Source organism: Podarcis tiliguerta (genome assembly GCF_965153285.1).
Source record: "Podarcis tiliguerta genome assembly, chromosome: 3".
NCBI classification, from domain to species: Eukaryota; Metazoa; Chordata; class Lepidosauria; order Squamata; family Lacertidae; genus Podarcis; species Podarcis tiliguerta.
Genome location: NC_139536.1, coordinates 102,238,318 through 102,259,261, shown reverse-complemented (window position 1 = coordinate 102,259,261; position 20,944 = coordinate 102,238,318). Strand labels below are relative to the sequence as shown.

The 20,944-nt window shown below is 44.6% G+C and overlaps 1 protein-coding gene across 1 annotated transcript in view; it reads left to right on the top strand.

Annotated features, from left to right (window-relative positions):
- PCSK2 (proprotein convertase subtilisin/kexin type 2) overlaps positions 1–20,944 on the top strand; it is a 128,022-nt gene that overhangs the window by 102,312 nt on the left and 4,766 nt on the right. The window contains exons 7-10 of the mRNA XM_083431657.1: positions 3,036–3,124; positions 6,558–6,733; positions 17,892–18,107; positions 20,808–20,908. Coding sequence (XP_083287783.1) covers positions 3,036–3,124; positions 6,558–6,733; positions 17,892–18,107; positions 20,808–20,908 — 582 coding nt within the window. The remainder of the gene's footprint in view (positions 1–3,035; positions 3,125–6,557; positions 6,734–17,891; positions 18,108–20,807; positions 20,909–20,944) is intronic.

Sequence of the window (20,944 nt, the reverse complement as noted above, 5' to 3'; positions counted from 1 at the left end):
GCCCTAATTCCGTAAATTAGATGTCTAGGAGAGAAGTCTGGAACAGCACATGTAAGAAATACACTTACGCTTAGTTACTGATTACCATTTTAGTTCAGAAGCTCATATTCATCTAGCAATGAGACAGATTTCGGCTTGGACTAGATTCCTGCATGCCATTACTGAATAGGGGCTCATCAAGACTTGGACTTGACCTGTGCATAGAAGGCATGGGTCCAAGTAGTTTTTTTTCTTGTTCCACATTTTCTAAGCACGGGTGTGAATGGTTTCCCCCAGGAAAAACTGCTCTTTAGTGATAAATCAGAGCAAACGGCAATCTGCTAAAACCCCTGATTGTCATTTGCTCCAATTCAGCAGTAAAAATCAGGTTTTCCCAAGGAAAACGGTGGGCAAGGACAAATCGGGCTGAGCCCTAGACTGATCCAGTACATGATTTTATATATATATATATATATATATATATATATATATATATATATATGCTTCGTTTAAACAAAACAAGAAATAAAAGCATACAGAAGTATTATTCATAAAGACAAAAAAAGTGAAAATATAAATAGGTAAGACTTACTACATTACATTACGTTACAGGTATATTCTTCTTGGATTTCTATCGACTTTCTGTCACCCCACCATGTGTCCAGCACATGTTTATAACAGCAGATTCCTCATAGAATCATAGAATCATGTCACATGACAATCTGTTTTGATCATTTCAAAATACAGCAGACATGTGGCATGTTTGCAGGAGCAACTCACCTGCTGGAACATCACTGCCACTTACAGGGGGATGGCAAGGTGGCAGCACTGCTGGGCACTGTGCGGGTGCGCCAGTGGGAGATTGGCTCTGCTGGTGTGCTGGCACAGTCCCAAATTTGCCACCATCTCGCTCCTCCTGTTAAAGGCAACGATGCCACTGCTGGCTGGCTGTTGATGTGGTTCCATGCTGCCAGGCAAGCTACCTCAGTCTATTTGAGAAACACAGGTTAAAAGGCTCTTTGGGCATGCGGAACAATCTGCATGGCCCTTTAGCTCTTAGCCTTTGTTTACAGCCTGCCTTTTCTGTACAAAGCACAGAATTGCTCATATGGAGCTCCTAACAAATTTCTGTTCAGGTGCTGAGCCAGCCCTTGCCCAATTGAGTAGGTGGAATCAGAAAGGGAAAGGATGGGCAAGCATCTCACCAGTCTAACTTGTTCTGCACCTGACCCCCTTGTGGGATGCAGGTGGCACTGTGGTCTAAACCACTGAGCCTCATGGGCTTGCTGATGAGAAGGTCAGCGGTTTGAATCCATGCGACAGGGTGAGATCCCGTTGCTCTGTCCCAGTTCCTGCCAACCTAGCAGTTCGAAAGCACACCAGTGCAAGTAGATAAATAGGTACAGCTTTGGCGGGAAGGAAAAAAGTGTTTCCGTGCACTCTGGCACTCGTTGCGCCAGAAGTGCCAGAAGCAGTTTAGTAATGCTGGCCACATTATTATTATTATTATTATTTCAACTTCTACACAGCCCTTTACCCAGAGGTCTCAGGGTGGTTCACAACAAGACCACAACATATAAAATCAAACCAAAAGCAGTAACCCAATAACCCCCTCCAAAAAAACCCCCACCACATTCTAAAGGGGTGTTGGATGTCAATAAGATCTGCCAAAGGCCTGGTTAAAAATGAATGTTTTTGTCTGGAGCCTAAGGGTGTATAATGAAGGCACCAGGCAAACTTCCCTGGGTAGAGCATTCCACAGACGGGGAACTACTGCAGAGAAGGCCCATTCTCATGTTGCCACTTTCTGGATCACTCAAGGAGGAGGCACACGAGGGAGGGCCTCAGAAGATGATCTCAGGGTCCAGAGAGGTTCATATGGAAAGAGGCAGTCCTTGAGGTCCTTGACCCGGAAAGCTGTCTGTGGACAAATGCCGGCTCCCTCGGCCTGAAAGCGAGATGAGCGCCACAACCCCATAGTCGTCTTTGCCTAGACTTAACTGCCCAGTGGTCCTTTACCTTTTTACCTATCCCATTTACCCTTGGCTTACATTTAACTTCTTCAGATAAAGTTAGACACAACCTCTAGTCTCCTCAAGCCCAGCCCATGTCAAGGAAATAAACAACTATCTGACTTTTAGAAGACATCTGAAGGCAACCCTGTAGCGGAGAATTTTTAATGTCCATCGTTTTACCATTTTTATGTGCTGTAAGCCACCCAGGGTGGCTGGGGAAACCAGCCAGATGGGTGGGATATAAATAATAATAATAATAATAGTTTATTTAGGAAAGTAATAGGGAAGTGTACTGAAAAATGTGGGACGAAGGAATAATTAACAAGAAGACATGCAAACACCCCACAAGATAATCAGCATGAACTCTCATTGTCATACAACTACCCTGTAAACCTATCAGAATTAATGTTTGATTAAGACCGGATGTAGCCTAACCTTGCCGTAAATTTTGTGCATACTGAATAGATGGCTCATCTGGGGGAGACGAAGATCATCTGAGACGTCAGCAGCCTTCCTGCCCTAGGATCTATAGAAGATGATAGGCAATAGTATAACCTGTGTTATGCATAACAGGCAGTCCACAGATGCTAGACCGCAGATGCCTAGCAACATAGAAGCCTCTCCAACAGTTCTTTAATAGAGTTACCATAAAGCCCGGTGCTGTCAGGGGAAATTTCTCCTGCAAAACAAAATAGGAAAAAGCTGGTTTGGCCCTTGCCCCGTTGCTTCGTTGGAAGGTGAAAAAAGCACATACATTTTCTAGAAACCAAAGCAAGCAGCCAGAAACAGACAAGTGTACTTCTTTCATTACCGTAGCAAAGTTTTTATTATAGAATGGGTGAGATGCAGTGGGGTCAGTTTGCCCTCACTATGCTCAGTCCAAATGTGCATCATGATCTCTGGGCTCCAGGAAACACAACAAAAAAGTCATTTTCTTGATTGTTGTTTGATTTAAAAACCTTTACCCAGTGCCTTTGCAAGCTTTTGTGGATTCTGATGCTAATGCGAAGCCTTGACTGGAATCTCTGTCTTTCTCCGCAGTCATGGAACCAGATGTGCTGGGGAAGTATCTGCTGCAGCAAACAACAATATCTGTGGCGTTGGAGTGGCATATAATTCAAAAGTGGCAGGTATGCGATAAATTAGGGAACACACAATTGAGGTTGCTCTCAGAGGCAAAACTGCCATTTTATCTAAAAACGGGGCAAGGAGCAGATATGTGACTCTTCTGAGGTGTGGAGATCAAACCAAGGGCATGAAAGGAACTATGGGATGGGAGGTGATGGTGTCTTCAGAATTGGGTGGAAAGTGAGAAAAGTGCTTAGCACTCACAATATGTGAGAGGAAGAGGAAGGTGCAAGAGGGTACCATTGGGGGCGGCTTGTGTGTACAAAAAGGAGCGGGAGGGGGGCATGGATGTGAAATTGAAATCAGGGCTGCAAAACAGAACTAAACAATAGAAAAGAGAACTGTTTGCAGAAACGTAGTTGGGAAGGTGAAAAACGAGGTGTGGTTTGGGAAAGGGAAACTAGGGTGTTCATGCCAGGGGGAATCGCGGAGGGTTGGTGAATGGAGCAGGGGTGTGTGTGTGTGTACACAACATAGCTAGTTGTTTCAGTCTTCATGCCAGTTTTTCCATCCTGCACTTCCTTCCTCCCAAGATACATGCAGGGCTGTCTTACCCATAGGTGATAGGGGTGCTGGGCACCTGGGCGCTGGGCTCTCAGGGGTGCCAGGCTGAGAGTCCGGGGCCCAAGAGTTGAGTCTGGGGAAGAGCCCGCCTGTCAGTCGGAGCGCCATGGCAGGCTGGCCAGGCCTGCCCTCCTGCACGCCTGGGACTGGGCAACCTGGGGAGGGGGGAATGCCGGGCGGATCTTTGCACCCAAGTGCCGCATATGCTTAAAACAGGCCTGAATACGTGAAAACCATATGTCTTGCTCTCTTATTGTACATAATTGCTCAAAGTGACCGACGTCTCTCATTGTTACTTGAAAGATGCAGCCTGATTAATACCTTGCAAAGTTTCTCTAGAAGCCTCACCTTGCCTGCCCCAGCCAGCTAGGACCATAGTAAGGGATGATGGGAGTTATTGTCCAACAATTTCTGGGAGGTTGCAAGTTTCTCTTCTGTAAACCATCTTTCTCCATCTCGCCAGTAGCAGTTTGTGGAACCGAGTGGTGGCATTGTCTCTCACTGTGGAGTCGAGTTGTGTGGCACACCTACCTCAAACGTAGACCCTCACTGCTTTAAAATGTATCCAAAACAAATAGCTTTGGGATTCAATTATTGGCAGGCATCTTACACCAAGAATGGAGATAGTAGCTCAGTGGTAGAGAATTTGCTTTGAACCCTGGCATCTCCAGGTAGGGACCTTGGCTGTAACCCTGGAAAACTGCTGCCAGTAAATGCAGGCAGCTGTTTCCTATTTTATTTATAAAGTACAGCTCCATTTGCCCCTTTGATGGAGCGATAATGTGTCAGGCGGAAATGACTGCAGCCACATACAAGCTCACCATTTAGCAAGCCAGGTTATTGTTGAGGACTACAGCACCATCAAGTGGCCAGCTAAAATCGGAAAAAGAAAGATTTTTCCAAGTCAGTTTTGGGATGGTAGCAAATGATTTGCCCTCTTTCCAGTCAGACGTGTACCAGTAATGGTAAAAGCTTGCAGTGAGCTATTGAAGGAAGCTGGAAAGGCTCATTTCATAGGGAAGAGGGCAGCAAAAGAGCTGGAACTCCTTTAGGAAGTGAGCACATCAGAGGGACAGTTTGAGTGGAACCTTCTTTCTGATGTGCTGCTACATGCAGGTAGGTTTCTAGGTAAGAGAACCTCCAATTATCAAGTCTGAAATGGTATACATAGCTGTTATGTACTGAGTTGAATAGGATCCAAAATGCAGGAGTCTGATTAGTCCTAGAACAATAGGATTCAGAATGCAGCAGTTTGATTGGTCCTAGAACAATGCAGCAGTATGACTGGTCCGCAGGAGCCACCCAATCCAGCTCCAGGTGGAAGTGAATTCACAACCTGATTGGCCTACAGGAGAACACTGGAATTAGCCAATCACGTGCAGCCCATTGTGTAAATAATGTATATAAAGCAGATATTTTGGGGGAACTTTCATTCCTCCTCACCACTATGAGCTGAATAAAGAGCATGAAATCCACTCTCGACTCCGAGTATATTTCAATAGCCCAGAATCCTGTCACCATGGTGCATTGACTGCTTCTACATTGATCAGTTCAATGAGTTAAAAGCATGGCAGTAGACAGCTAGGAAGCTGGGCTCTTTCCAATTCCATCCTCAAGTTGAGTGGGCTTCCCTGCATTTCAGATCATATGCTCAGTCTAACAATTTCAACAGAGACCATCTCCTTTCCAACTTTGCACATTTCAACATGATGCTGATCTACTGTTACTGCTGTAATCGATCTGAAGTAAAATATGTGCATCAAAATAGTGTTTTTTTAAATACAGAACATTCTGGGCAGAGCAATCCAAACATCCCATCTGCCATGCTAGGGGGTGGATGAGGTGCCTGGATCTGCCAGCAGGGGACCAGCAAGGGAGCCCTCCCGGTGAGGAACTCCCCAATTTGCCCACCCAAGGGCAGAGAGAAGCTACCTCCAGCAATATCAATACCAGCAGCCTGAGTAGTCAGTGAGAAACAAATGGGTCTGTGCTCTCTCTCTCTCTCTCTCTCTCTCTCTCTCTCTCTCTCTCTCCCTCCCTCCTTCTCTCTCTCTCTCTCTGTGTGTGTAACTAGCACATAGATCCAAAGGATCTTGAGCTAACTCTGCTTCAGACATTTGACAGCAGTAAGCCCAATCTGATCCCAGGATCTGCCATAGCAAAGAAGCTCCCCCCCCCCACATTGCACTCAATACCAACTGCCTAAATAGTGCAGTGATGGGCCTGTGGATGGTGCCATGGCTATGCTGCTTCATTAAGGACATGGCCTAAACCACTGAGTCTCTTGGGCTTGCTGATCAGAAGATTGGTGGTTTGAATCCCCACAACAGGGTGAGTTCCCGTTGCTCTGTCCCAGCTCCTGCCAACCTTGCAGTTCAAAAGCACACCAGTGCAAGTAGATAAATAGGTACTGCTGTGGCGGGAAGGTAAACGGTGCTTTCCATGCACTCTGATTTCCGTCACGGTGTTCCATTGTGCCAGAAGCAGTTTAGTCATGCTGGCGACATGACGCGGAAAGCTGTCTGTGGACAAACGCCGGCTCCCTTAGCCTGAAGTGAGATGAGCGCCGCAACCCCATAGTCGCCTTTGACTGGACTTAACTGTGCAGGGATCTTTTACCTTTACCTTACCTTCCATTAAGACCCAGCCAGGCTTTGGGATTACCTTTTTTTAACTGCAAAGCTTTGCATTCAGAAAATTGAGAAGAACTAAATCCTGCCTCTGCCAAAGTTGGGTATGAGATCACGTTTTGTGAAAGACAATGCAGACCCAAGATTGGTGTTGCAGGGTTTATACCTGTCAAGAGACCTTAGTGACCTTGAGACCTGTTCCTCCGCTCATTGTCCACATTTACGTTGCTTAAATCCACAGGAATCCGAATGCTGGATCAGCCGTTCATGACAGACATCATAGAAGCTTCCTCGATCAGCCACATGCCTCAAATAATAGATATTTACAGTGCCAGCTGGGGCCCGACCGATAATGGTAAGACTGTGGATGGACCAAGAGAGCTCACCTTACAAGCCATGGCAGATGGTGTGAATAAGGTAATGTGTCTGGTTTAAAACAGTTTTATCATGTCCCTGTGATGTCTGACCTTTTGTGATCAAAAGAACTCAAACGGGACAAAGCATCAGCAGGGAAGGTCCTTATAACCAATTCACTAACAGAGAAGATCAAACCTGGAACTGTGTTTGATCTTATATATCACTAAATTGGCTGAAGGATCTTCCCTACTTAATTCTTTATTCCATTTAAGTCTATGCCACTGAGAGAGAGGGAGAGGGGGAGAGATTGCTGTTGCTGTTCCAAATAAACCCAGCCCTCAGAATTACTGAGAATTTTTGCTCCACTAATTTGGTTAGCTGGGACGCGGGTGGTGCTGTGGGTTAAACCACAGAGCCTAGGACTTGGTATCAGAAGGTCAGTGGTTGAAATCTCTGCGATGGGGTGAGCTCCCGTTGCTCGGTCCCTGCTCCTGCCAACCTAGCAGTTCAAAAGCACGCCAAAGTGCAAGTAGATAAATAGGTACCGCTCTGGCGGAAAGGTAAATGGCTTTTCCGTGCGCTGCTCTGGTTCGCCAGAAGCAGCTTAGTCATGCTGGCCACATGACCCAGAAGCTGTACGCCAGCTCCCTCGGCCAATAAAGCGAGATGAGCACCGCAACCCCAGAGTCGGCCATGACTGGACCTAATGGTCAGGGGTCCCTTTACCTTTACCTAATTTGGTTAGTAATTTTTCTATTTTCCATTTCACCCATTTTCCTTTTCACCCATCCTTCTTCATTGCAACTGCCATCACAAAATGACGTTAGAATGATTAACTTGCTTGCTTAGTGTTAAAACAAGTGCTACGTTAATAGCACAATTAGCCATTACATCTGTTTTACATCAAAATATTAAAATACCAGGAACAGGACCGCTAATTTGTATTAAGATTGCAACACACAGGGAGGGGAAGTTTAACCCTTCATGGCTGCAATCCTGAAAAACAATCACACCACCATCATGAATGACAGCACTGGGAGAAAAGCTCCCATGGGCACATATGAGGGGAAAACCTCCCATTGGTGCAAATGGGAATTTTTTTGTAATTCTAATTTCCACACAGGATGATTTTTGCCTGCTTTATGCGCTCCCAATGAAAACTGGGTGGGGCAGGGACTGTGCCTGGCATTATTATTATTATTATTATTATTATTATTATTATTATTATTAGATGTGGTTGCTAATCATGGTATTCTGGTTTGGTCCTTAGGATGCTGTTAAGAGTAGCTTCTCTCCCTGCAATCGTCACAGTGATAGTATATCAACTTATTTAGGCTGCACAGTAAATCTAGGGAAATCTAGCAGAACTGTTGTACAATTGCTCATTTTCCACCCGAATAATTTCTTTCTATTGTCTGTGATGATTTCTCACTAAAAACCTTTTCACATCTATTCCGGTGAACTTAACCTGCTAATAATATCCAAGCATGGCAGAAATATATTTAATAACTCGGCCCTAATGAGTTGTAAATCTTAGCCCATTCCATGCTCCTTGCTGATTTCGTGTGGTGTTTTGTACTGACACAGCCCACAAGGGCATGAGGAGGACAAAGGAGGTGTCAGGGATGAAGCAGGGGGGAACTTCCACAGTGTGAACCTCCCCAAGACACTTCTTGCAAATTGTATTAAAAGGCAAGCTAATCTAAACCTTTCTGGATTCCAGTCTGTTTTGAAAGAGCTTTACTCAGCAACTTTTGGATGACAAAGATTGTGTGCAGGATTCCATAGAAAAGACCATTTCAATCCCCTCGTCTTGTCCTCCCATTTTGTGGAGCATACAGGCAACTGTTTGAGTAGGGCTCAACATTGTCGGGAATACAAACTAGTCAACTGAAATCCGTTATGATTTTTGTGACCTGTTCTGGCAGCCAAATCAAACATGGGAAGGTCTTCCATTACAGTTGTACCTTGGTTCTCGGACGCCTTGGTACTCGAACGTTTTGGTTCCCAAATGCCGAAAACCCGAAAGTAAGTGTTTTCAAACACTTTTCGGAAACCTAATGTCTGACGTGGCTTCCAATTGAATGCCGGAAGCTCCTGCAGCCAATCGAATGCCGTGCCTTGGTTTTTGAACGGTATTGGGAGTCGAACAGACTTCCGGAATGGGTTAAGTTTGAGAACCAAGGTACAACTATATTCTGTTCATGAACAGCCAGAAAGGTGGGGCTGTGATGTGCCCAGCTCAACCCCAGGGTGGGAATGACACCCCTGGTTATGAGTCTTATGAATGACAGATGTGGGACTTCCTTAAAACTATTGTTGTTGGCATTGGTCTGTCCCTTGAGAAAATGGAGTTCACTTCCGGGGGCGAAGTCACACCGCTGGAGAATCACAGCACTTGCTGTGGCTGTAGAGACCGGTAACCTATAACGGTTTCCTCCAGTGTTGTTTCTTTGCTGCATTCACAGCATCAAAGTGACCTCTTTGGGGTGCTGGCCTAGGCAGTGTGTATGGAGGTCATGGGCTGCCAGATGACAAGACCCCCACCCTCGGCCTCACTGATGTGGTCCAAAGCAAGGCAGAGCAATGCATCACTGAGCTGCAGGAGTTTCTGGAAGGAGGTTTACAAGACACCATCCAACTGTCTTAAGGACTCCACTCTGGATTTGTGTAGGATTTACTCCTAAGCATTTTCTTCTTCAAAAAGGGAACTATGACTATATATATTTCCCTCTGGATGCTATTTTCTTCTGTTTTGTTGTATTTTCTGCCTTTCGCTTATGCACAGAAACATCCAAGCCTTTCTTTTCTTTGGAAAGCTCTCAGTGGTTGCTGCTAAAGTCAGATAATTAGCACCCCTGCTACGATGTTCCATTTCAAAGCTTCAGCAGTACTATCTTGGCAAAGAAAAGGGGGGATATTAAAGACAGAAAGCACAACCTGCAAAATATTCTCAGTTTTGTAGCAGTCTCATAGATGGAGATCATAATCCTTTATCTCAAAATAATCATATATCTGGAAAAGTCAGCTATCAGGTTAATCCCATCTCAATAATAACTGCAGTTACCTGTGAGGTTTGAAATGTTGGCTGAGATGTGGTGGTCTTGCAGTAAGGTTAAAGCTTACTGGGAAATGATATACAATGAATTGAAAAGGATGTTCAAAATAACTTTTATTTTAAAAAAACAAAAACCCAGAAGCTTTTCTCTGGGGAATTATAGGGACAGAGCTACCTAAATTGTATTGAAATTTATTTACATATGCTAGCTACTACAGAATCAAGAATGCTACTTGCTCCAAAGTGGAAAGAAGCAGAAGTCTCAGTAAAGGAAGAATGGATACAAAAACTTATGGAATATGCAGAAATGGCCAAACTTACCAGAAGAATAAGAAATCAAGATAACAAACTTTTTATAAAAGAATGGAAATGGCTTATTGAATATTTACAGATAAATTGTAAACAGATAAGGACATTGGCAGGATTATTGTAATAACCTGCATTTTCATAAGAGTATATATTTAAAGATGGATAAATGAGCAAATTAAGTTAATTTGAATATGTAAGGTAAAGGTAAAGGTACCCCTGCCTGTACGGGCCAGTCTTGACAGACTCTAGGGTTGTGCACCCATCTCACTTAAGAGGCCGGGGGCCAGCGCTGTCCAGAGACACTTCCGGGTCACGTGGCCAGCGTGACATCGCTGCTCTGGTGAGCCAGAGCCGCACAGGGAAACGCCGTTTACCTTCCCGCTAGTAAGCGGTCCCTATTTATCTACTTGCACCCGAGAGTGCTTTCGAACTGCTAGGTTGGCAGGCGCTGGGACCGAGCAACGGGAGCGCACCCCGCCGCGGGGATTCGAACCGCCGACCTTTTGATCGGCAAGCCCTAGACGCTGAGGCTTTTACACACAGCGCCACCCACGTCCCTAATTTGAATATGTAGAAGATATTGAAAATTAATTTAAGAAGCCACAGAAAGAGGGGGAAGGAAGTCAAGTTTTGAAACGTCAAAGTGATTGTAAAATCAATGAAATGTATAAATATGAAAAGTATAAATGATAAAAGAAAAGAAAGAAATGTTGGCTGAGGAAGGGGTGTTCGGATATTAGTTTTGAAGTTTTCTACCCCTTCAGAATAGTTTTTGGACTAGATAACAACCATCCAGCCTCAGTCCAAAATGATCAAAAAAGTATGGTTTTTAAATTTTCTTTTCTTCTTACAGTCATATCTCACCTTTCCTCTAAGGAGCTCAAGCTGTCCTGCATGTTTCTCCACCTCCCCGTAGCCTCACAATATCCTTTGTAAGGTATGTTAGGCTGGGAGACTCTGGCTTAGTGAGCTTCATGGCTGACTAAGGTCCAAGTCAGTTTACTGCCCATTCACTCACTTTTTAGAGGCCCCATTGGAACTCTTCACCATCTCTCATTGTGATTTCTTTGCGACTCTGAACAATTTAGTATTCTCAGCAAACCTGCCCACCTCACTTGCTCACCCAATTAAAAAGCCAAATACCAGTCCTTGAGGGGCTCCACTTTCTTCACCTCTCCATTCGGATAACTCTCCATTTATTCCTCCTCTCTGCTCCCTGCTGCCTAACTAATTCCTCTCTTCTTCCTCCATTCCTTTTAAGCTTACTCAGGAGTTGTTGGTGAGGTACCCTGTTGAAAGTCTGAGTACACTATGTCAACTGGATCACTTCCCTCTGCATGCTTGTTTATGCCCTCAAAGAACAGGAGGGAACGGGAAACCTAGAGAACTCTATATGTAAATGTCAGATGGCTGTTGCGGTTGCTTGAGAGTAACCAGGCAGGTCTCCGACCTGTCTTTTACAGGTTTTATTTTGTGCAAACTATTTACAGTGAGGGACGCGGGTGGCGCTGTGGGTTAAACCACAGAGCCTAGGACTTGCCGATCAGAAGGTCGGCGGTTCAAATCTCCGTGACAGGGTGAGCTCCCATTGCTCGGTCCCTGCTCCTGCCAACCTAGCAGTTCGAAAGCACGCCAAAGTGCAAGTAGATAAATAGGTACCACTCTGGCGGGAAGGTAAATGGCGTTTGCGTGCACCGCTCTGATTCACCAGAAGCAGCTTAGTCATGCTGGCCACATGACCTGGAAGCTGTACGCCGGCTCCCTCGGCCAATAAAGCGAGATAAGCGCCACAACCCCAGAGTCGGCCACGACTGGACCTAATGGTCAGGGGTCCCTTTACCTTTATTTACAGTGAAGAGCATCATAAGTTTATGTCTGGCTCAATCGCTAGCAGAATCCGGGAGTGGTCTGTTTTTGTACCTCCCCCAACATAAAAGTTTTGTCACCCCCAGCCTTTTCCACCCCTCCCTGCACTTCAAACTACTGCGCATGATGGGCAATGGCAAGGGCATGCTTCCCTCATCTCCGTCTTGCTCAGACAAGGTGTTAAGGCTCTTACTAGCATCCTCTGGTCCTTGCACCTCTTCTCCACTGGAGGTGGGACTTTCCTCCTCGCCGAAGGGGAACTGCTTCACAAGATTTTCGGAGGCTCCCTGTAACACAACTCCCCCTCTATCTCTCGCCTCTGAGCTGATGGTAGTTCCCTGACAGTGAAGGATACAGTAGGCTGATAAATAGCAGCTGCTGAGGGGAAGGCAGGACAGAGGACAAATGCCATCCGTTTGTAGGATTCCCTAAATCATCTGGTTGGCCTCATTTGGGAGTAGATTGCTGGACTAGGTAGACCTTTGGATAATCCACAACTTCTTAGATCTATACCTTACCATCCATGTATGATGTTGAATATGTTTGTCTGCATAGGATAAAAAAATAGTCCTATTCTTTTTTTGGAATCTAGCTTTGGTGGATTCACGTAGCATCCTAGCTTTGGTGAGTTCACTTAGCATCCTTGGAGAAGAAAAATAATTGAAAGCAAGTCTTTTTTGCACACTTTAGAAGTAGCGTATTTTTATGAAGTTTGTTTATTATTATTTTAAGAACCGTATCCCTTCACATTCTAATTTTATGGGATCCCCCCCTTTCTTTCTCCCTCTCTGCATAGTTGAGATCTCTGTTACATGCATAATATAAATCCAATTAGGACTATTTTCAGAATAGGAAAGTAATTATTCTACAGGAATGCCATGGATCTTTAATATAACTCCAAGGTGAATAAACATTGAGGACTCTTCCTTTGCCAACCAGAGCTGGAATTTAATATATACAAAGGTGATTACTCATGAATAAATAATGAGAACTGAAATGTTGGCTGAGCAAGAGAGGCACATCGGGAATGCTAATGCGCTGCTAAACTGAAAATGATACTTCTCAGTATTCGAGAAGGGCTCAGAAGAAGCCAAGGTTCAGCCAAGTTGTGCTCCTGATATTTTGGACAGCTCCCATCATTCCTGGGTGTTGTGATCTAAAACAGGCATAGGCAAACTCGACCCTCCAGATGTTTGAGGCTACAATTCCCACCATCCCTGACCAGTGGTCCTGTTTGCTAGGGATGATGGGAGTTGTAGTCCCAAAACATCTGGAGGGCCGAGTTTGCCCATGCCTGATCTAAAACATCTATAGGACACCAAGTTAGAGGAGGATGCTCTGTAAGAATGAAGATAATCATGCCTTGTAAGCATGATGATTCTTCAACTTTGTTTCCATTTTTACGTTACACCCAAGATCTTTGAACTTGCTTATATTGTCTTGGTTTATATATTTGTGGCTTCATGAACAGTGTTTATCCAGTTTCAACTTAAAGGAGAAAAGTTCTCAACCAGCCAATTGCTGTGTGTGTGGTTGGCTTTTTACATCAGCAGGTTTTTCAAAAAGAAGTCACTCTTGGAAAAAGATCAAACTTTTTTTTACTAAGGCTCTGGTCTGAGCTTCATCACAATTTGCAATATGTCATCTGTACCTTCCTTCCTGCATTGCCAGTGAATGTTATATTGCCTCAGTAAGATGGCTGTGCCTAAGGCACAAAAAATTCTGCAAAGGTGGAAATTGCCTGGAGGGAAGTATTAAGAATTTATGTTCTAATCAAGGCATTGTAATTGGGTTCTCCAGTGGAAGGAAAAACCCAGGTGTTAAAAAATAAGTGGCTGTTCTCATTTTCCTTTAGCCGCAGTTATGAGCAACTGGATTTGTCATTGTTAAAGGTGAACAGTGGGGAAATACGAGTAGCAATGTCATAGAACCATGCAAGTCACTGAGAAGCTAAGATTAAAATGAATTCAGACAGCAGTTCTAAACCCACTCACCTGGGAGTGTCGTTGAACTCAATGCAGCTTCTCTGCATGTCAACCCAAGATTATTCATATATGTTTCAAGTCCAGCGGCAGCCTAATTCAAGGTGTGACTAGAAAGTTTGGTGAATGGCCACTGAAATTGGACAGTGAGAAATATTTGAACATACATGCTTTACAGCAGGGGTCAGAAAACTTTTTCAGCAGGTGGTTGGTCCACTGTCCCTCAGACCTTGTGGGGGGGGACAGACTATATTTTTTTGGGGGGGGGGAATGAACAAATTCCTATGCCCCACAAATAACCCAGAGATGCATTTTAAATAAAAGCACACATTCTACTCATGTAAAATTATGCTGATTCCGGGACCATCCGCAGGCCAGATTTAGAAGGAGATTGGGCCGGATCCAGCCCCCGGGCCTTAGTTTGCCTACTCATGCTTTACAGGCCTTCAAAGTAGGCCGCCTCTGATACAATGCACCGTTGACAACGTTCGTAGAACTGTTGGAAACTTCTGGAGAAATTCTCTTTTCGTACTGCTTTCAGTTCCCTCGTCACAGCAGCTTGGATGTGTGAAATGTTGGAAAAGCCATGCCCTTTCAGTGCAGATTTCAGTTTTGGAAAAAGAATGAAATCTGGTGGGGCCAAATCGGGAGAATATGGAGGGTAGGACAACTCAGTAACCTCAGTGACAATTTCATGCAGAATATGCAATTCTTCCGCATCAATAACTCATGAACTTTGTCGACATTTGCCGCTGTTCTGCTCGTTGATGATCTGCTCTGCCAGACTGAGAGTCATCTTTGGTGGTTTGCAGTCCCTCACAGAAATGCTTAAACCACTCATACACTGTCTTTCAAATTATAACTTCATCTCCTTCCACAAAATTATGAGCATTTCATTGGTTTCCGATGCTGATTGTATGTTCGAATAATTCTTGCTGTCCGATTTCTGTGACCATTCACCAAACTTTCCAGTCACACCTTGTATTTCTCTCCCATTTTAGGATTCTTCATTTACCTTATTGGTGATTGTTGACATCCCAGGTGTGCTGTTACGGCTGGAATTGTGATTGCATTGCCATTTATATCTCATATATCTATATCTTTACTCTTTGATCAGACCTTCTTTTATAAGTGTTACCTCGGTGTCTTCAGTGAGTGAAGGGCAGCTTCTTTGTGAATGTTGGCCATTATCGATTGGATGGCAACCGGTCTTAGAACCCCTGCCTTTGCAAAGTTCATGCTCTTATTTACTAGCACAGGCACATCCAACAGGTAGATCGTGATCTACCAGTAGATCACTGGAAGTCTGTGGTAGATCATCGCTAGATCACTGACTCCTCCCAAAGAAGCTACAACTTTGACCTGAACCCTCCAGTTTTTAACTCTATGAGTAGATCGCAGTCTCTTGGGAGTTGGCCACTCCTGGACTAGCACATCTCTCAATTTGGAAGTTTTCACCCTGCATCTTTACATACAGTTCCTGTTCCAGAAGATCTGTTAAATTAGGTTATTTTGCATTTCTCCTCTCCACTTTCACCTTACTTGCACTATTGGGAGGTGTTAATACAGATCTAATGCTGGCAGGTCTGGGCCACCAATTGCTCTTGTTTATGCCATCCAACTCTTAAATCTGACCCAATGAATCTATATCAGTTGATTTTGATACATAAGACGGAATGTTTCTGGGTCCAACAAGAGGCACCAAGAATGAGGAGTAGTTTCATATATAAAAAAAGCTTTATTCAGAGGAGCCTTGACAAATTAGAAGCTCTTATCATTACATAAGGGACGCGGGTGGCGCTGTGGGTAAAAGCCTCAGTGCCTAGGGCTTGCCGATCGAAAGGTCGGCAGTTCGAATCCCCACGGCGGGGTGCGCTCCCGTTGTTCGGTCCCAACGCCTCCAACCTAGCAGTTCGAAAGCACTCCCGGGTGCAAGTAGATAAATAGGGACCGCTTACTAGCGGGAAGGTAAACGGTGTTTTCCATGTGCGGCTCTGGCTCACCAGAGCAGCGATGTCACACTGGCCACGTGACCCAGAAGTGTCTCCGGACAGCGCTGGCCCCCGGCCTCTTAAGTGAGATGGGCGCACAACCCTAGAGTCTGTCAAGACTGGCCCGTACGGGCAGGGGTACCTTTACCTATCATTACATAAGCGGTGTGCTCTATTTCTTTCACACACTCAGATCACATCCCTACAATTGTATAAAAATGATCCAGATGCTTTATGTTGCCATTATAAAGAAAAAACAGCAGGAGCTTTTTATCTTCCATTTGCAATTTCAAATCAGAATTAGGTTTTGATTCCCTTTTGCACAGCTTCTTAGTTAGAATCCAGAGGAGCTCTTGCAAGGGGCCTATTATATTGGCTTTTTGCCTACCCACCAAAAACCTATGAGAAAAGACACACACACACACACACACACACGTATACACTCCAGGCATGATTTTATGTGGATGAACTTTTCTTATTTTTCCAGAGTTTTTGTGCATACCCGATCTAAGATTTTTTAAAAATGCTTATGTGCTTTTTCATTCCATATATGTTCAGACATATATCAAGTTAGGCCACTTCGGGAGAAGTTGGTGGTACATGGGAATGTATATTTGATCAACTTGAATGCTTCCATCATCTTCCAGGCTGTGGTATTGAACTGGGATCTATATTATTATTATTATTATTATTATTATTATTATTAAATAGTCTGAAATATTTGATTATTTATTTGGGTCATAACAATTGCTGATTGTGTGAATGGGCATCTTGTCTCATTAGACCCTAAGTCTATGATGGCTATCTGCCCAAAGTAGCCTTTGATAGGACACAGAAATTCTTTCTGGCTAGGTGATCCTACCGATCTTCTTAGCTCTCTCTGTCCCACCCTTCCCTGTTTAAAGAGCCCCATCATTTTTGTCTATTGTAACACTGGGGAACGTCTGGCTGCAGGCTTAGTTACAGCTGATCATCAGTGCTTGCAGAGAGCTGTCAGTTGCGCTGATTGATGATCAGCTGATTGTCACGGCTTCAAAGTGTCACTCACCCAACATGGTTGAATTTCAAGGTGCGGATGAAAATGGGCCATCAAACATCAGTGTGACGTCAGATTGCTGATAGATGGGCAGCCAGATCCGGTTCCCCATTCCTGGTCTATTGTAGAGTTGCTTTATCATATCTCTTTTCTTTGTCAAAACAGACATATGTGTGTCAAAGCTACTCAGCCTTCTTAACAAACCAGGGACGCTTTCAAGCATAAACTCTCTAATTGCGCCTGACTGCCAGATAACCAAAGGGCAGAGCAGGTTAAGTGGACTTGTGTCCGTCACAACAAAACACTGGCTCTGTTCCTATTATCCCTGGAATCGATTCTCTCTCATGTGTGTCTTACTAACTGCTGGGAAATTCTTTTGTGTACTGAGAAAATAGAGATTTAAAGGGCAACATCCTGAGCGCAAAAGTATGGCTGTGATTTGCCCCAAAGAAAGGTGTGTAGGACTCAATACATTTGTCACTTTGGGTATCTGTGAATTGATCTGCATTTCCCCATATTAATACAAAAGGTAAAAAAGGTAAAGGACCCCTGGATGGTTAAGTCCAGTCAAAGGTGACTATGGGGTTGTGGCACTCATCTCTGCTTTCAGGCCAAGGGAGCCAGCATTTGTCCACAGACAGCTTTCCGGGTCATGTGGCCAGCATGACTAAACCGCTTCTGGTGCAATGGGAAACCAGAGTGCATGGAAACGCTGTTTACCTTCCTGTCACAGCAGTACCTATTTATCTACTTGCACTAGCGTGCTTTCGAACTGCTAGGTTGGCAGGAGCTGGAACAGAGCAATGGAAGCTCACCCCGTTGCGGGGATTTGAACTGCCGATCTTCTGATTGGCCAGCCCAAGAGGCTCAGTGGTTTAGACCATAGTGCCACCCGTGTCCACAATATAGCTCCACAATAACATGAGCCTATATATATGGCCTGAACCTGACAAGTCTGAGTTCCCCTTTCCCACAGGGCCGAGGCGGCAAGGGAAGCATCTATGTGTGGGCCTCTGGAGATGGAGGAAGCTACGATGACTGCAACTGTGATGGTTATGCATCAAGCATGTGGACCATCTCCATCAATTCGGCTATTAACGACGGCCGGACGGCTTTATATGATGAAAGCTGCTCCTCAACCTTGGCTTCTACTTTTAGCAATGGGAGGAAGAGAAATCCCGAAGCTGGCGTGGTGAGTAGAGAAATCACAAATTGTAGTGTTGTCTTTTCACAACATTAAGGGGTCTTCCTTTCCAAGAAGAAACACCCCTCTACATCTTTTGACCAGCTGAGCCTTGCTGGTCAGTAAGCATCTAATGACTAGAGCAGATATTTAACACTTGGGGGAGCTGGAGGGAAAAGTGGTTTTGAAACAGCTTTTACCCTGTGTAGGTCTGCCCTAAGATAGACCAACTTCTCGGTATATTTCATCCTGAAAGACCTACATTAGCTCCAAGTACGTTTCCGAGCACAATTCACAGTGTTGGTGCTGACCTTTAAATCCTTAAATGACCTTGGTCCAGTATACCTGAAGGAGCGTCTCCACCCCCATCGTTCTGCCCAGACCCTGAGGTCCAGTGCCGAGGACCTTCTGGCGGTTCCCTCGCTGCGAGAAGCCAAGTTACAGGGAACCAGGCAGGGGGCTTTCTCGGTAGTGGCACCCGCCCTGTGGAACGCCCTCCCACCTGATGTCAAAGAGAACAACAACTACCAGACTTTTAGAAGACATCTGAAGGCAGCCCTGTTTAGTGAAGCTTTTAATGTTTGATGTATTACAGTATTTTAATGTTTTTTTGGTAGCTGCACAGAGTGGCTGGGAAAGCCCAGCCAGATGGGCGGGGTATAAATAAATTTATTATTATTATTATTATTATTATTAACATCATCATCATCATCAAATTATACCCTGCTCTTGTTCAGTTTACGATTGTTCAGACTTCACCATGTAGCGGCAAACCATATTTTCAAAAGGACCCAGTGAGTTCTGATTTGGAAGCACCTTAAAAACAAAACAGAAAACACGATGAGTTCGAGTTCATTACCTGGTGAAACCAACTTTCAATCTTTTTGCCCAGCCACCAAAAAAATCTTCATTGGGATCAGCCTTCAGTGATAATCCCATGGTAACTGGTGTACCTAAAAAGGTTTTCATTGACATGGTCCTAAGAAGACTGGGCCTATGTTGCTTTTATGATCATTGCAAAACTGACTCATTATAGGAAAACTGGCAGGAAAGGTGTGCTTTGGCCACGTTTAGCCTTTTAAACTGTGGGAGCACCCTGTAATCCTTGGATGAAGGGTGGTATAGAAATCCAATCAATCAATCAATCAATCAATCAATCAATAATTAAAATCATAGAAACCATAGCTTAGCATGACATGAAGAAGCTACAGCATGCCTCCTGCTTTCCTGTGCAGCTGCAAGGAGGAGTTTGAAATGTTTCGCTTCCATTATTCCTGAAATACAGCTTGAGGTGGCATCCAGACCATCAAATTGGCGGTTGGAGGATGGATGGCAGCTAACAGGTTGAGGCTGAATCCTGACAAGACAGAAGTACTGTTTTTGGGGGACAGGAGGCGGGCAGGTGTGGAGGACTCCCTGGTCCTGAATGGGGTAACTGTGCCCCTGAAGGACCAGGTGAGCAGCCTGGGAGTCATTGGACTCACAGCTGTCCATGGAGGCGCAGGTTAATTCTGTGTCCAGGGCAGCTGTCTACCAGCTCCATCTGGTACACAGGCTGAGACCCTACCTGCCCGCAGACTGTCTGGCAAGAGTGGTGCATGTTTTAGTTATCTCCTGCTTGGACTACTGCAATGCACTCTACGTGGGGCTTTCTTTGAATGTGACCTGGAAACTGCAACTAATCCAGAATGCAGCAGTTAGGCTGGTGACTGGGAGTGGCTGCTGGGACCACATAACACCAGTCCTGAAAGACCTACATTGGCTCCCAGTACGTTTCTGAGCACAATTCAAAGTGTTGGTGCTGACCTTTAAAGCCCTAAACAGCCTCGGCCCACTATACCTGAAGGAGCGTCTCCACCCCCATCGTTCCAGCGCTGAGGGTCTTCTGGCAGTTCCCTCCCTGCAAGAAGTCAGGTTACAGGGAACCAGGCAGAGGGCTTTCTTGGTAATGGTGCCTGCCCTGTGGAACACCCTCCCACCAGAAGTCAAGGAAATAAACAACTATCTGACTTTTAGAAGTCATCTGAAAGCAGCCCTGTTTTGGGAAGTTTTTAATGTTTGAAGTTTTATTCTGTGTCATATTCTGTTGGGAGCTGCCCAGAGTGGCTGGGGAAACCCAGTCAGATGGGTGGGGTATAAATAATTTAGTATTATTATTATTATTATTATTATTATTATTATTATTATTATGGCTTATAGTTAACCTTTAGTGACTGTCTTACACAAAGCTTCTCAGCCTTCTACGACGGTGAGCCAATAGAAATTGATACCCTAGATTGGCTCCTGATGGGTTGGATCCAGAGTTCATATCGCGTTGCGGGACCCTCTGAAACTGTATGAGAGCTGGCACGGGGGTCTTCAGGGGAAAAGGAAATGAGAAAACATGGCCTCCCCTTCCCCTCCCTCTAGTCTCCTGGTGGGAGCCTCTGCATCTCTGTTATTAAGCAAATAATCTAACTGAATTTTGAATAACTGGTGAATGAATCTGAAACAAAGTTAGTATTTACTGGTTAATTACATTTTCCTATTTTTTTAAAAAATACTTTAACTGTCTGCTTCTGTTTAGTAAATGAAAAGAACTGAAGTATATTAAAATAATCCCCCTTTTAAGCAAAAATATTTCATAGCATTTTCATCTGCCTAGCCAGCTTGTAGGAGAATGGAATGTTCTCCCTCCCCCAGGTTAATTTTTCTATATTCTTGTTTCAGGCTACGACAGATTTATATGGCAACTGTACACTGCGCCACTCTGGAACATCTGCAGCCGCACCAGAGGCTGCGGGAGTGTTTGCACTGGCACTGGAGGCAAAGTGAGTGAAAACAGCCATCAATTATACTGTTACAAA